This window comes from Capricornis sumatraensis, chromosome 2 (assembly GCF_032405125.1).
Source record: "Capricornis sumatraensis isolate serow.1 chromosome 2, serow.2, whole genome shotgun sequence".
Classification (NCBI taxonomy): Eukaryota; Metazoa; Chordata; class Mammalia; order Artiodactyla; family Bovidae; genus Capricornis; species Capricornis sumatraensis.
The window spans coordinates 21,741,551-21,757,910 of record NC_091070.1 but is presented as its reverse complement, the minus strand read 5'-3'; the positions used below and the strand labels follow the sequence as shown (position 1 = coordinate 21,757,910).

Genomic DNA, 16,360 nt, shown 5'->3' with positions numbered 1-16,360 from the left:
ATTAGATGCGCGGCTAAAGTGATCACCGGTATAGACAGTGACACAAGCCATCTTTCAGTGGCCCCACTCAAAAATGGCGGCTGTATAAGAACCCTGGGGCATAGGTCTGTTGTAACCCCGGAAGTACCCTTCTAAAGGAGGGGGCTGTAAGGCAATCCGGAAGTGGATGTAAAGAAGAGGTGCCACTTGGCGGCCATGGCAGCTGTAGTATCGGTGGCTCCGGGTCAAGGCCCCTCGGAGTGGAGTAACACGGGCAGCACTGGGTATAGGGTAGAGACAGCTTTGTATCAGCTTCACTGCTGAACCCTACGACCCGCCATTACCGGCCTGCAGGACGCCTTTCCTCACTCTAGACTCGGAGGAGAGTTTGCCGTGGTTGGTGGGCTGGTCCCGGAGCTGGGGGGGCGATCACCTGCGGGGTGCCCCAGGGAGATAAGGGAGCAGGGAGAACGAACTAGTTCACTGGGGTTTTCGTCCTTTTCTTGCTGCCATCGGGCGCATTGCTTGTGGAGGAAATAGGCCCATTGTGCTGCCGTATTCCGACGATTGAACCAATAGCTCCTTCGTATAGTTTCCCATTGACTTCTCATCTCTGTTAACCCATGGGAATCCAGTGACTGGTATATGAAAACTTACGGGCTGGGACCTAAGATTGCTGAAAGTTGTCTCTAGTATCAGCAAAAAGGGGGCTCTTTACAGATACGTTCAAGAGAGAAGTGCCTCGTGAACGCATCTGCCGGTGGGGAGGACGAAAGAACTGGAAAGTCCACCTGTTCCCTTGGAACAGTCACACGTGTTTAAGGACCTGAGCTCCCGAAAAATTATAGACTAGTGGTATTGGATGAATAAAGAAGGCAGAATGGATGATTTCATCTCCATTAGCCTGCTGTCTCTGGCTATGTTGGTGGGCTGTTACGTGGCTGGAATCATTCCTTTGGCTGTTAATTTCTCGGAGGTAAGCGCTCAATTTTCTATTTTCTATCAGCTGTCAGGATGGCAGCTAGGAAGTAGTGACAATTGAAAGGGAAGCTGCTTCCCCATTTAATAGAAGAGCTAAAGGTTGTCTTAAGGATGACTTTTTTCAGAATATGCAAAACATTTAATAATAGAAACAAACCTCTTATTTAGCACGAATTCTTAACGGAGAGGGGTAGGGGCGGGGAGTGGTGGATCCACTGAAGATCCTTGGATACTTTGAACTTCCTGAAATTGCATACCAAAATTTGCGACTCTGCATTTTCCGGGAAAGACACCATAATGTTATTTTGATACCAAGAAGTTTCAAAGAGTCACGGTTCTGGATTGCTGTCAAAATATACATGAAGAATATTGTTTGTTCATATGAGCTGAAGTCAATATAATTTCTTTTTGAGAAAATCAGGCATAGCTTTTTGGGAAAAGGTGGTTTTGTTTTGTTTTGTTTTGTTTTGTTTTTTTGGGGTGGGATACCTGTAATTAGAATGAAGTAAGGAAACTAAATTGTTCTTAACTCAAACTTCCTTTTAAAGAAGAACATTGGATAGGTTTTTGAAGTTGTTTTCAAATCTATTTGCTTAGAAATGAATTTTTTTGTTAGTATGGTTTGACATTTAATTTCTTTGGTTCTTTATTATCACTTGAACGAACATTAACAGGGAAGAAATATAGATGAAAGCATTGTTCAATGAAAGTGCAGATGGATTCTTTGGGCTGTTGTAAGGAGTTCGCAGCTTGCACAGTGCTCAAAGATTAGGGGAGAAAAACTACCGCACTCAGGATTTCTTAATTATACCTTGATGTTCAACAGTAAGATGGTTTCAGTGTCAGTCCTGAAAGTGCTTTCAAAGAAAAGGGAAGTGGAGAATGGTCTGAAGTAAAGGAAGGGTATGGACGAGCTGTGAGGTAGGCCTTGAGTTAACCTGAGGGAGGAGAAGGCATTGGTGGTAAAGAAAATAGCCTGTGGGTGAGAAAAAAGTTGGGACTAGGTGTTAGGAGTTTGAGAAATAAACCCCACGGTCAGATAGAAGGGGGACTTAAATTGCTACTGCTCTTTATCTGTTTCCTTTTTGTTTTTGTTTTTTTTAGCATCTAATGATAACTTTGAGGTACAATTTTTTGAGCATATACATTATCTAATTTCATTAAAAAAAAAAACAGGTACAGATGAGGAGACTGAAACTTAAATTATGTAACTTGGACAAGTTTATGAAATGTGTTAGAATCAGAGCTGATGTAGATTATTCTGGCTCAGAGCAGTTCTTAGCCACCCAGTAGTCCATGTACCAAATCTAGCCTGGAGACGTGCTTATTTATTTGGCTGCACCAGGTCTTAGTTGTGGCATGTAGGGTCTTTAGCTGCAGTGTGTGGGATTTTTTTTTTTTTTTCAGTTGTGTTATGTGGGATCTAGTTCCCTGACCAGGGATCGAACCCGGGTCCCCTGCATTGGAAGCATGAAGCTTCAACCACAGGGCCACCAGAAAAGTCCCTGGATTTACTTTAGATTAGCAGAGTGTCGATTTTATTGTTACTGTTTTTTTGTCTTTATTCCTCAAAGTAACAGTTGGCTAGAGCTGAGTAGTGGTAGATTGTCGTGGTCCTTCTTGGCTGTGAAGCCTACTTCACTCCTTTGAGCTACCTGCCTGCCCAGTACTTTGTGAGTGTGCTGTCTGTCCTCTGACTAAATCATGAAAAAAAAGTAAGAGTTTCAGTTGCTCAGTCGTGTCTGGCTCTTGGCAACCCCATGGACTGTAGCCCGCCAGGCTCCCCTGTCCATGGAATTCTCCAGGCAAGAATACTGGAGTGGGTTGCCATTTCCTTCTCCAGGGGGTCTTCCTGATCCAGGGATTGAACCTGGGTTACCAGTACTGCAGGAGGATTCTTTAACACTGAGTCACCAGGGACTGAGTCTTCTAATTACATTAGAATTGAGTTGAAAAGGAAAACGAAAAAAAAAAAAAAAACAGAATTGAGTTGACATTATTAGGGCTGACATTTGTGAAGTTTAAATTGGTTTGTATATTTAAAGCCTCAGTAGAGATAACATTTATGAAGAATTATAATTAATTCAAATAAAAGACTGATAAAACTTTTTATTTCTATAAAATTCCTAGACCTTTTCCAGTTTCAGTATTTTCACAAACTGTCTTCAGTGATTTTTGCAATATGCTGCTGCTGCTGCTGCTAAGTCGCTTCAGTCGTGTCCGACTCCTAGCGACCCCATGGACTGCAGCCTACCAGGCTCCTCCGTCCATGGGATTTGCCAGGCAAGAGTACTGGAGTGGGGTGCCATTGCTTTCTCTGTTGCAATATGCAGGTATATGCTATCCTCTTTTCTCACTGAAGGAAATGTGTCCATGAGTGGTGTAATTAACTAGGCCATTAATAGAGATAATTAGTATGATATGTCATTTATGGCTTTCTAAATTGATGGTCAGGTGGTCTTTTTCCAGCTATAGTTCTTGAAATGCTATAACTCACCATTCATATCTGTTCATTATTACACCAGGACCAATGCATTTTAAGCTGTTAGGATAAAAAAATTAAAGTTATATATAACTTAGTCAAAGACATTTTAGAATTCAGCTGGTGATTTTTGTTTCCTAGGAATTAGCATTTTTTCCCAGATATTATACTATTATTATAAATCAATGTATCATGAAACTAGTAGATAATAAATCTGTAAAAAATGAACTTCATTCATGGAGACCAAGAAACAGAGTTTCTATCCTTAGAGAATAGCTCCCCAAATTCCTACATTGACTAAACAATTTTTCTTTTTAAGGAAGTGTAGCTTTTCTTTGGGACTGGAGTTATAAATAAAAGGACCAATAAATCTAATTTATCTTGTAGTTAACTTTCATTTATATGAGAAGATATGGTTTTTATTCATATTCTTAATCTAACTACTACTTTGTCTTTCAGCACTTTTTTCTTCAGAATTTCTCAGAGCAGGAACAAAAGATCAATAAAGCCATTAATGATGGCAGGGTTAGTATTTAGAAATGAGATAAAGTCAAGTGGTCTGAAATTACTGTAGCAGTGGTATCGGTCTGCCATATCTGACCATCACGAGGTATGTGTGGCAGTGATTTCTTAGTCACTTTCTCCAACATGCCTTGTCCCCAAACCAACTTTCTTGACTCATGGTTTTGTAGCTTCCTTATGCCTAAATGGGGCTTCACAGATGGCGCTAATGGTAAAGAACCCACCTGCCAGTGCAGGAGACATAAAGAGACTCAGGTTTGGTCCCTGGGTTGGGAAGATCCCCTGGAGGAGGGCATGGCAACCCACTCCAGTAATCTTGCCTGGAGAATTCACAGACAGAGGAGCCTGGCAGGCCACAGTCTGTAGGGTCACAAAGAGTTGGACACTACTGAAGTGTCTCAGCACACATGTATGCCTAACTGATTTCTAAAATAAAGGAACAAAATCTCTGATTCTCAAATGCATTTATATGGGACTGATAAGCAGCCGTGAAGAGATACCCCCACGTCCAAGGTAAGAGAAACCCAAGTAAGATGGTAGGTGTTGCAAGAGGGCATCAGAGGGGAGACACACTGAAACCATACTCACAGAAAACTAGTCAATCTAATCACACTAGGACCACAGCCTTGTCTAACTCAGTGAAACCAAGCTATGCCTGTGGGGCAACCCAAGATAGGCGGGTCATGGTGAAGAGGTCTGACAGAACATGGTCCACTGGAGAAGGGAATGGCAAGCCACTTCAGTATTCTTGCCTTGAGAACCCCATGAACAGTATGAAAAGGCAATATGATAGGATACCAAAAGAGGAACTCCCCAGGTCATTAGGTGCCCAATATGCTACTGGAGGTCAGAGGAGAAATAACTACAGAAAGAACGAAGGGATGTAGCCAAAGCAAAAACAATACCCAGTTGTGGATGTGACTGGTGATAGAAGCAAGATCTGATGCTGTAAAGAGCAATATTGCATAGGAACCTGGAATATCAGGTCCATGAATCAAGGCAAATTGGAAGTGGTCAAACGAGATGGCAAGAGTGAACATTGACATTCTAGCAATCAGCAAACTAAAATGGACTGGAATGGGTGAATTTAACTCAGATAACCATTATATCTACTACTGCGGGCAGGAATCCTTCAGAAGAAATGGAGTAGCCATCACGGTCAACAAAAGAGTCTGAAATGCAGTACTTGGATGCAATCTCAAAAATGACAGAATGAGCTCTGTTTGTCTCCAAGGAAAACCATCCAGTACCACAGTTATCCAAGTCTATGCCCCAACCAGCAACGCTGAAGAAGCTGAAGTTGAACGGTTTTATGAAGACCTACAAGACCTTTTAGAACTAACACCCAAAAAAGATGTCCTTTTCATTATAGGGGACTGGAATGCAAAAGTAGGAAGTGAAGAAACACCTGGAGTAACAGGCAAATTTGGCCTTGGAATGCAGAATGAAGCAGGGCAAAGACTAATAGTTTTGCCAAGAAAATGCACTGGTCATAGCAAACACCCTCTACCAACAACACAAGAGAAGACTCTACACATGGACATCACCAGATGGTCAACACCGAAATCAGACTGATTATATTCTTTGCAGCCAAAGATGGAGAAGCTCTATACAATCACCAAAAACAAGACCAGGAGCTGACTGTGGCTCACATCATGAACACCTTATTACCAAATTCAGACTCAAATTGAAGAAAGCAGGGAAAACCGCTAGACCATTCAGGTATGACCTAAATCAAATCCCTTATGATTATACAGTGGAAGTGAGAAATAGATTTAAGGGCCTAGATCTGATAGATAGGGTGCCTGATGAACTATGGACAAAGGTTTGTGACATTGTGCAGGAGAGAGGGATCAAGACTATCCCCATGGAAAAGAAATGCAAAAAAGCAAAATGGCTGTCTGAGGAAGCCTTACAAATAGCTGTGAAGAGAAGAGAGGCGAAAAGCAAAGGAGATAAGGAAAGATATAGGCAGAGATACCAAGGGAACATTTCATGCAAAGATGGGCTTGATAAAGGACAGAAATGGTATGGACCTAACAGAAGCAGAAGATATTAAGAAGAGGTGGCAAGAATACACAGAACTGTACAAAAAAGATCTTCACGACCCAGATAGTCATGATGATGTGATCACTAATCTAGAGCCAGACATCTTGGAATGTGAAGTCAAGTGGGCCTTAGGAAGCATCACTACGAACAAAGCTAGTGGAGGTGATGGAATTCCAATTGAGCTGTTTCAAATCCTGAAAGATGATGCTGTGAAAGTGCTGCACTCAATATGCCAGCAAATTTGGAAAACTCAGCAGTGGCCACAGGACTGGAAAAGGTCAATTTTCATTCCAGTTCCAAAGAAAGGCAATGCCAAAGAATGCTCAAATTACTGCACAATTGCCCTCATCTCACATGCTAGTAAAGTAATGCTCAAAATTCTCCAAGCCAGGCTTCAGCAGTACATGAACAGTGAAATTCCTGATGTTCAAGCTGGTTTTAGAAAAGGCAGAGGAACCAGAGATCAAATTGCCAATATCCGCTGGATCATGGAAAAAGCAAGAGTTCCAGAAAAACTCTATTTCTGCTTTATTGACTATGCCAAAGCCTTTGACTGTGTGGATCACAATAAAGTGTGGAAAATTCTGAAAGAGATGGGAACACCAGACCACCTGACCTGCCTCTTGAGAAATCTGTATGCAGGTCAGGAAGCAACAGTTAGAACTGGACATGGAACAACAGACTGGTTCCAAATAGGAAAAGGAGTACGTCAAGGCTGTATATTGTCAGCCTGCTTATTTAACTTCTATGCAGAGTATATCATGAGAAATGCTGGGCTGGAAGAAGTACAAGCTGGAATCAAGATTGCCGGGAGAAATATCAATAACCTCAGATATGCAGATGACACCACCCTTATGGCAGAAAGTGAAGAGGAGCTAAAAAGCCTCTTGATGAAAGTGAAAGAGGAGAGCGAAAAAGTTGGCCTAAAGCTCAACATTCAGAAAACAAAGATCATGGCATCCGGTCCCATCACTTCATAGGAAATAGATGTGGAAACAGTGTCAGACTTTATTTTTTTGGGCTCCAGAATCACTGCAGATGGTGACTGCAGCCATGAAATTAAAGGACGCTTACTCCTTGGAAGGAAAGTTATGACCAACCTAGATAGCATATTCAAAAGCAGAGACATTACTTTGCCAACTAAGGTCCGTCTAGTCAAGGCTATGGTTTTTCCTGTGGTCATGTATGGATGTGAGAGTTGGACTGTGAAGAAGGCTGAGCACCGAAGAATTGATGCTTTTGAACTGTAGTGTTGGAGAAGACTCTTGAGAATCCCTTGGACTGCAAGGAGATCCAACCAGTCCATTCTGAAGGAGATCAACCCTGGGATTTCTTTGGAAGGACTGATGCTAAAGCTGAAACTCCAGTACTTTGGCCACCTCATGTGAAGAGTTGACTCATTGGAAAAAACTCTGATGCTGGGAGGGATTGAGGGCAGGAGGAGAAGGGGACCACAGAGGATGAGATGGCTGGATGGCATCATGGACTCGATGGATGTGAGTCTGAGTGAACTCCGGGAGATGGTGATGAACAGGGAGGCCTGGCGTGCTGCGATTCATGGGGTTGCAAAGAGTCGGACACGATTGAGCGACTGAACTGAACAGAATCAAGATATTTTCTTCTTCAGCATATGAGCAGGAGAAAAATGAAACTTGTAAAATCAGCTGAAACATGCTTTATACAAATGAGGTTTTGTTGGATAGATGAATTGGGCACACTAGCAACTACATTGTGTTTTTAAGATTCAGATGTTGAGCAGTTTTCTTTGGCTCTAAGTGAAAATGCTATATAAGTAGGTTGAGCACCTGTAACTTAACATTTTGTTGTTGTTTAGTCGCTAAGTCGTGTCTGACTCTTTTTGACCCCATGGATAGGAGTGGGTTACCTTCTCCAGGGGACCTTCCTGAACCAGGGATCAAACCTGCACCCGCTGCATTGCAGGCAGATTATTTACTGCTAAGCCACCTGTGAAACATTATCTAGGATAACCGCAGCTCATCAGGTGCTCTGATGAGTGAAGTTCAGATGGCTAGAGTGAGATTTTAGATCAATGATCTGAGGATTATTACTTAACTGAGTATGTCTCCTCTTTGTACAGAGCTGGTAACAGAAAGCAAAGCATTTGCCCAGAGCTCTAGGGCAGCACTCCTCAAACTCTGTTGCTTGACCAGTTTTATCTTTAACTTCCATTCCTTTGCAGAGCAGTATACTTGTGAAAATAAAATGGAAAAAAAGGCATACAAAATACAAGCCCAGATGCAGTATCGTGAGATTTAACAGACATAACTACTCCTATAGTTGTAAAGATCATATTGCTATAAAATGTTTCAAAGACTTCTCTCATGTTGTACTTGGTGGTGGTAGTGGTTTTTAGTCGCTTAGCCATGTCTGACCCTTTGTGACCCCGTGGACTGTAGCCCACTAGGCTTCCCTGCCTGTGGGGTTTCCCAGGCAAGAATACTGAAGTGGTTGCCATTTCCTTCCCCAGAGGATCTTTCTGACCCAAGCATTGAACCCACAGGTCCTGCATTTCAGGCTGCCTTCTGCATTGGCAGGCGGATTTTTTTACTACAGCCTATACTTGTTGCAGACCATTTTGGGTTATAATGCCACATTTTTTCATGTGTTAAAATAGTATAGATCCATAGATATCCAGATATCCAGATGAAAGTAGTGTTACTCCTATCTCAGTAAAGTTTTTAAGGTAATTAGTAGTGCTGCTGCTGCTAAGTTGCTGCTAAGTCACTTCAGTCTTGTCCGACTCTGTGTGACCCCATAGACGGTAGCCTCTTATTTCAAAAGGAACTGAGACCATGTAGTTCAAAATCAGTGTTGAGCAAACTTTAACATCCAGTTCTCTTCTGTTAAATGGCCTTGTAGGATTGTTGTGAGGATGTAAGGAAATAACATAAGCACAGGGCTTAACAATGTATCTAGAACATAAGAACTTTAGAAAACATTGAGGATTATTCTCAGTATTGATTGTGAAAACTTTCTAAAGATTTTCATTTTTATAACTTTGTTCTACCCGGGGATTGAACCCAGGTCTCCCGCATTGTAGGCAGACGCTTTACCGTCTGAGCCACCAGGAAAGTCTTCTAAATTATAATTTTAAAACCTTTTCTTTTGGAATAGACTTCTAATAATGGGTAAACTCCTCCCTTCCCTACCCCAAATCATGAAACTTCTCTGCAATTTGGAATCCGAAAGGTCTTGCTTCAGGGCTGTCTTTCCAGGTCACCATGAATGTTTTTTTTGGAGAGGCCAGGGCTTTTCCACTGGTCTCCCTGCTGTATAGTATTTTTCTCAGTATTTAACTTTTTATTCTTCTTTTTGTTAAACTTTTCTGGTTCAAATTACTTTATGTTTTCCATTTCTTAATTGAACCCTAATACAGCTAAGGTAATGGGGTCATAAGGACTTCCCAGGTGACTCAGTGGTAGAGAATCAGCCTGCCTATGCAGGAGACGGAAGTTTGATGCATGGGTCAGGAAGATCCCTTGGGAGAGGAAATGACAACCCACTCCAGTATTCTTGCCTAGGAAGTCCTATGGACAGAGGAGCCTGATGGGCTACAGTCCATAGAGTTGCAGACACAACTCAGTTGTGGACACAACTGAGCACGCACACACAATGGGTCATAAAATCATATAACTACTGAGAGTGAACAGTAAATCAGCCTGGAGTGAGATAAAATGGTCACAATATGTGGCAGCTGACCTCCAGGGTCAGTGCCTAGGGGTCTCAGGGAGTCATGAGAACTGTGGTCAGCCGTGGCACAGAAGAGCAGGTGTCATTTAATGACACCAGCCCTGGCATTGCCAAATCTTCCTGCTTTTCAGAAGTGGAAAATATTGAATCTTCTAAATTTTATACTTTGGTTGCTAATTCAGATATTATTACATTGCTGTGTGGGTCAAAACCACCTATGTTTATGAGCTGCCAGTCTCAAACTTCTGGGCGGGACTGCTGATTCCTAAGCTCTCTGTGAAGTAAAGAGCAAACTAGCAATAGAAGGGGAGGGACAGCAAGCAGAGGAAACAAGTCTCAGCATGACATCAAGTGGGGGACTGAAAAAATTTCAAATTGCTACAAAACTTCAAAGCACTGTTGTTTAGAACCACTTTGAAAAGGGGAAAACGTCTCTATCTGCATATTAAGGGCACTGTGCTCTCTAATCCCACAGTATAATAACAATAGCTACAGTATCAACTTATGTGTTAAGTTCTGCTATGATTTTAACAGTGACCTTGAAAGGGAAGAGCCTCAAGCTTTATTAAGTTCAAAGCCACTATTTTTATACCCTCTAAATAAAAAATTTTTAACCCTAGCTGTATAATTGAGGCTCTTTGTGGAAAATTTGTAAAACATGATAACGTGTGAAAGGAAAATATCCCACTGGAGAATCACTAGTAACATTGGTTAGTAACTAGTTAGTAACTAGTAACATTGCTTCTTTGCATTCATTTTTTTTGCAGGTTTGTTTGCATTTTTAATATGGTTGATTATGTAGTGTGTATGTGCCTGTGTGTGTGTATATACATATATATATATATTTGCATTCCCCCTTCTTTTACCTGGTATTCTTTTCATTAAAAACCTGTTCTAGGCACTTTTGGCCTCATTTGGCCACACCTTGTGGCTTGTGAAAACCAGAGTTTGAACCGGAGCCCCTGGGCAGTTAAAGAATGTAATCCTAACCATTACACAGCCAGAGAATTCCCTATAGGCACTTTTTCATGTCTTCATTACATTGTTATTTTATATACAGAAATTCTTATTATGCATTTGTTTTCAAGTTTCTGCCATGATACTGTTGGGTTTTTTTAAATGATAATAGTGTTGAATGGATATTTTTGTGCGTAATGCTAAGACCACACTTCAGATTGTTTCCTCAGGGGTAGAATGACAGGATTAAACAGCATAAATATCCTCAAGAAGAGTCTCAGTCTATATTACCAGGTTTTCTTAATGTATTTTTTCCAACAAATGCAAATGACACTGTATTCTCACAAACACTGAGTACCATCATTTTTAATTTTTAAAACTTTGCTAATTTGATTCAGAATCACTGCAGATGGTGATTGCAGCCATGAAATTAAAAGACACTCCTTGGAAGGAAAGTTATGACCAACCTAGATAGCATATTCAAAAGCAGAGACATTACTTTGCCAAAAAAGGTCCGTCTAGTCAAGGCTATGGTTTTTCCAGTAGTCATGTATGGATGTTAGAGTTGCACTGTGAAGAAGGCTGAGCACCGAAGAATTGATGCTTTTGAACTGTGGTGTTGGAGAAGACTCTTGAGAGTCCCTTGGACTGCAAGGAGATCCAACCAGTCCATTCTAAAGGAGATCGGTCCTGGGTGTTCTTTGGAAGGAATGATGCTAAAGCTGAAACTCCAGTACTTTGGCCACCTCATGAGAAGAGTTGACTCATTGGAAAAGACTCTGATGCTGGGAGGGATTGGGGGCAGGAGGAGAAGGGGACGACAGAGGATGAGATGGCATCACTGACTCGATGGACGTGAGTTTGAGTGAACTCTGGGAGTTGGTGATGGACAGGGAGGCCTGGCGTGCTGCAATTCATGGAGTCACAAAGAGTCGGACACGACTGAGCGACTGAACTGAACTGAATTTGATAGAGAAAAATTATTTTTTTCTCAGTTCAATCAAACTTCTTGTGTATTAATAATATTCGTTGTCAGTGTTTTCCCAGGTCTTTCCCATGCATCAGTGTGTTTTTGTTTTTGTCGTCACATTGAGCAGTCTTATGAGATTTCGTTTTATTTTTAGAAAGGACTCATACAAAAAGAAAAGCAACTTGGTCTTGTTTTCCGAGATTGAAGGAAGTAGCATCAATGGCATATTGTTTGTTATTACCCCTGTGCAAATAAATTTAGGAAAGGGAAACCTGTATGCCACTGGCATAATGGTAACGCCGCAGCATTGTTCACTGGAACTTCCATCCAAGTATCTGGGTTTTGTATTGTGATTCTTACGGAGGAGGGGCTTAGAAGCATTTACGGCATGCTCCCAGCGAGGCTGGAGGTGAGTGCTAGTGACAGCTACTCTGTATTAAGTGTGCTAACATCATATGCCTACATGATAGTAGTAGTAGTGGCAATGCTGTCTTCCAGAGAAGGATAGTGAACTTGCTTAGTGTCACAGAGCCACGGCTTAGAGGCAGGAAGCTTTTAGACATCTTGTCTCAGTTGTCAGGACTTGAAGAATCAAGTTCATATTTGAGTTTTCTTGATTATTGTTCCTGTTACTGTCACTTAGCAGCAGATCATGTAGCAGGTAAACTGACATCAGGAAGTGTCTCCTTGAAGCAGGCTTATTTGTAAGAATATGGAGAAAGCCTTTATTGCTTCAACAAGAGTTACTTCGTGCCCCGTGATATTTCATCCCTTCAGTGCTTACAGCTTTGAAGGGATCAGTCTTATAACAAGAGATGCATCTTTCATTTTTTAGGAAACTGCAGTTGATGTTTTTCAGTACAACTTGAGCACGTATAAGGGAGATTGAAATAAACAATCTTCAGTATTAAAAGCTTTTAAAATTATTGGCATGTATTTAGTTGAACCAAGCAATTTATTGACTGTTTTTGTGGGCAAGGAAAGTAAAACCATTTAATTACCTTGGTATCTGCCAAGAAAACTAAATTGAATTCAAAGTTGCGCTATGCTGATAGCTCAATGGCACTGAGTACAAACTGCTGTTTTAATTAATACTTCCGGTCAGTCCTTTGGCTTAGTCAGCTACAGACGTGAAGTTGTAAAATGAGATAACACCAGACAAATGGCATTGCACAGTTCATGCCTCTCTTGAGTAAATATTTCACTTGTTCAACAGATATTATTGCTTTGGGAACTCTTTTCATCTTGAACCACACGTGAAATTTGTACTTCTTCATTTAAATATAGCTTTTCAGTGATTTTCCATAAGCAAAGGAGAGAACTTGTCAGCATTTTGACTTTGACATGTATGCTGTTCTGAGATTAAATAACAAGTTGTGAAGTTGTGTGAAAGAATACAGCTGTACAAATAACATGGAGCCACATCTCAAGTGCTTGAAATAAATTGAGTCTAAAATGATTTAGGTAGTTTAAAAAAATTTTTTAAGAAAAATTGAAACTATAACCCATGGCAGTTATGCTTATTTTTTTGACTATTGGATTTTTTGTTTCCTTCAGAAGTGTTCCCTCTCTAATTAGGTGGCTGTGAGAAAGTTACTGTACGTTTATCAAGCTGATCAGTTATGTACAATAAATAATCTTCATATCACTTTGCTGGAGATTGAAGCAGTGACTAAATAGTGATTGAAACAGTGCTGAAGATTGAAACAGGATTTGAACTCCTTGGAAAAAAAAGATGTCATTTAAGGTATTTGCATTAATGAGACAAATGACTGCGTTGCCTCACATTTACTGTGGTGGAATACTATTATGTCCTTATTTTATGTACTTTAATACCCCTTGAACCAAAGGATAAATTCTGAAATCAAATAACCACTGAAAATTCTAGATATGGTTACACTTTTAAGGGACATGTTAGGCCTATTTCCCAACACAAGTGTTCTAAAGAGGTTCCAGAGCATTTATATATTTGTTGATATTAAGGGCCAGTTGAATGGCAGGTACCAAGTCCCCAGTGCCTTGTATGAATCTGGGTATTTAATTAATTCTCTTTGTATATGTTTAGGGAAGAATCTATTATGTGTCAAGATCAGTTCAGTTCAGTTCAGTCGCTCAGTCGTGTCCGACTTTTTGTGACCCCATGAATTGCAGCACGCCAGGCCTCCCTGTCCATCTCCATCTCCCGGAGTTCACTCAGACTCACATCCGTCGAGTCCGTGATGCCATCCAGCCATCTCATCCTGGGTCGTCCCCTTCTCCTCCTGCCCCCAATCCCTCCCAGCATCAGAGTCTTTTCCAATGAGTCATCTCTTCTCATGAGGTGGCCAAAGTACTGGAGCTTCAGCTTTAGCATCATTCCTTCCAACGAAATCCCAGGGTTGACCTCCTTTAGAATGGACTGGTTGGATCTCCTTGCAGTCCAAGGGACTCTCAAGAGTCTTCTCCAACACCACAGTTCAAAAGCATCAATTCTTCGGTGCTCAGCCTTCTTCACAGTCCAACTCTCACATCCATACATGACCACAGGAAAAACCATAGCCTTGAGTAGACGGACCTTAGTCGGCAAAGTAATGTCTCTGCTTTTGAATATACTATCTAGGTTGGTCATAACTTTTCAAGATACTAGTCTATAAGTATTCAGCAGTAAATTAAAAACAGAAGTTTCTGCCTTCACAGAACTTAAAGTTTTGGTGTAAGGAGTTCCAAGAACAAACATAGGTTTGTCTAACTTAGTTAAATAACTTAGTTAAGCATAGGAGGTTTAACTTCATTTGGTAAATAAATGTATGTACTCTAATTTCAAAGTAGACTGAAAACATAATACAGTAATTTTAGCTCACACTGCCTTTCCTTTGAGGAAATATTACAAAGTGAGATGGTTTACTCAAGTTTACCTCAGAAATCTCTGTTTCCAAATTCTCAAATTCTTTTTTTTCTGACTCTTTAAAATGATATTGTAATACAGGTCTTGGGCTTCCCTGATGGCTCAGTGGTAAAGAATCTACATGCATTGGCTGACCTGAGTTTGGTCCCCAAGTCAGGGAGATTCCCTAGAGAAGGAAATGGCAACCCACTCCAGTATTCTTGCTTGGGAAATCCCATGGACAGAGAAGCCTGGTGGGCTACAATCCATGGGGTCACAAAAGAGTCAGACACGACTTTGCGAAATCTAAACAATAACAAACACAGATCTCATTAGCCATAATCTGAATCAGATGTCCAACAATAGCAGAATGGATAAACTGTGGTATTCTTATAGCTAATATTGGTAAAGTGTCTATGAGCATTTTTATACAAATTTTAGGGGAGACATATGCTTTCATTTCTCCTGGTAAATACCCAGAAGTGGAATTGCTGGCTTAACTTTATAAGAGACTACCCGTTTTCTGAAGTGAGTGTGTCATTCTGTGCTCTGCCCAACAGCATGTGGGAGTTCCAGTTGGTCTGTATCCTTGCCATCATTTAGTGTTGTTGGTCTCTTTAATCTTAGCCATTCTAGTGGGTGTGAAGAAGTATCTCATTATAGTATAAGTTTGCATTTTAATGATGACTAGTGATGTTGAACATCTTTTATCTTTTCATGGGCTTACTGGCCATTCATATATCTTTTGTGAAGTATCTGTTCAGTGTTTTACCTATGTTTAATTTTTTACTTTAATTTTGTCTCTTACTGAGTTGTAATCATTCTTTATATTTCAAATGCAAGTGCTTCGTCAGTGGCTTAGGTTGGGTTCCCCAGAATACAGACTCTAAGAAGATTTGCAGAAAGGTTTACAGGAAGTTTATTGGGTGGTGTTCTTGGGATAACCAAGTATTAGTTGCTCAGTCATATCTGATTCTTTGTACCTCCATGGACTGTAGCCCATCAGACTCCTCCGTTCATGGAATTCTCCAGGCAAGAATACTGGAGTGCGTAGTCATTCCCTTCTCCAGAGGATCTTCCTGACCCAGGGATCAAACCTGGGTCTCCTGCATTGCAGGCTGCCACGTGAGCCACCAGGGAATAACACCTATGAAAGAATGAGCAGGATTAAGCAGATGAAGAAGTTGAGCTGTAATTTGGTTGCAGTGGAGGCCTCAGATCACTCCACAGAAGGCACTGAAGCTTTATGGCCCTTCTGAGATATTCTGACTTGAGGCTTTGTACCTGCATCTGCATAGCAGCAAGTTGGGCTAGTCACTGGATATGGACTGCTCGAGGGGAGGGAATATAACTTTTAGGTTAGTTCCCTTTGGCTCAGGGGCAGTATCTCAAAGGGACTTAGCTGAAAGCCATCAGTAGGCAACATTGCCAGCACTTGGGGGAACAGGTGTCTCCAACCTGAAGGGGCCTGAGTGCATATTGTTACCATAACACCCACCACAAATATATGTATTTCCAATACAGGTATATGTACTTTCTTCCAGTATGTAGCTTGCCTATTCATTTCTTAATGGATCAGCAAACATTTAAAATTCTGATGTTGAATTTTTTTCTCTTAAAATTGTTTTTTGTGTCCTTGTGAGAAATCTTTGCCAACTCCAAGATTGCCAAGATTTTCTATATTTTTTTCTAACAGCCATTGAGTTTTAGGTTTTATATTTAGGTGTATAATCCATCAGGAATTAATTTTCATGTATATGATGTGAGCTACCACCCAAGTAATTCTTGAAGGCAATTAGCTCTTTCTCTTTTAGGTACATCCCTTTCCTCTCTTCTCATCTTCCCT

At 40.9% G+C, this 16,360-nt stretch overlaps 1 protein-coding gene across 3 annotated transcripts in view; it reads left to right on the top strand.

Annotated features, from left to right (window-relative positions):
* The first annotated feature begins 859 nt into the window (after window positions 1-859).
* SLC39A9 (solute carrier family 39 member 9) overlaps window positions 860-16,360 on the top strand; it is a 49,571-nt gene continuing 34,070 nt past the window's right edge. For all 3 annotated transcript variants that reach the window (XM_068964096.1, XM_068964095.1, XM_068964094.1), the window contains exon 1: window positions 860-955. In XM_068964096.1, the coding sequence (XP_068820197.1) occupies window positions 860-955 (96 nt within the window). The remainder of the gene's footprint in view (window positions 956-16,360) is intronic.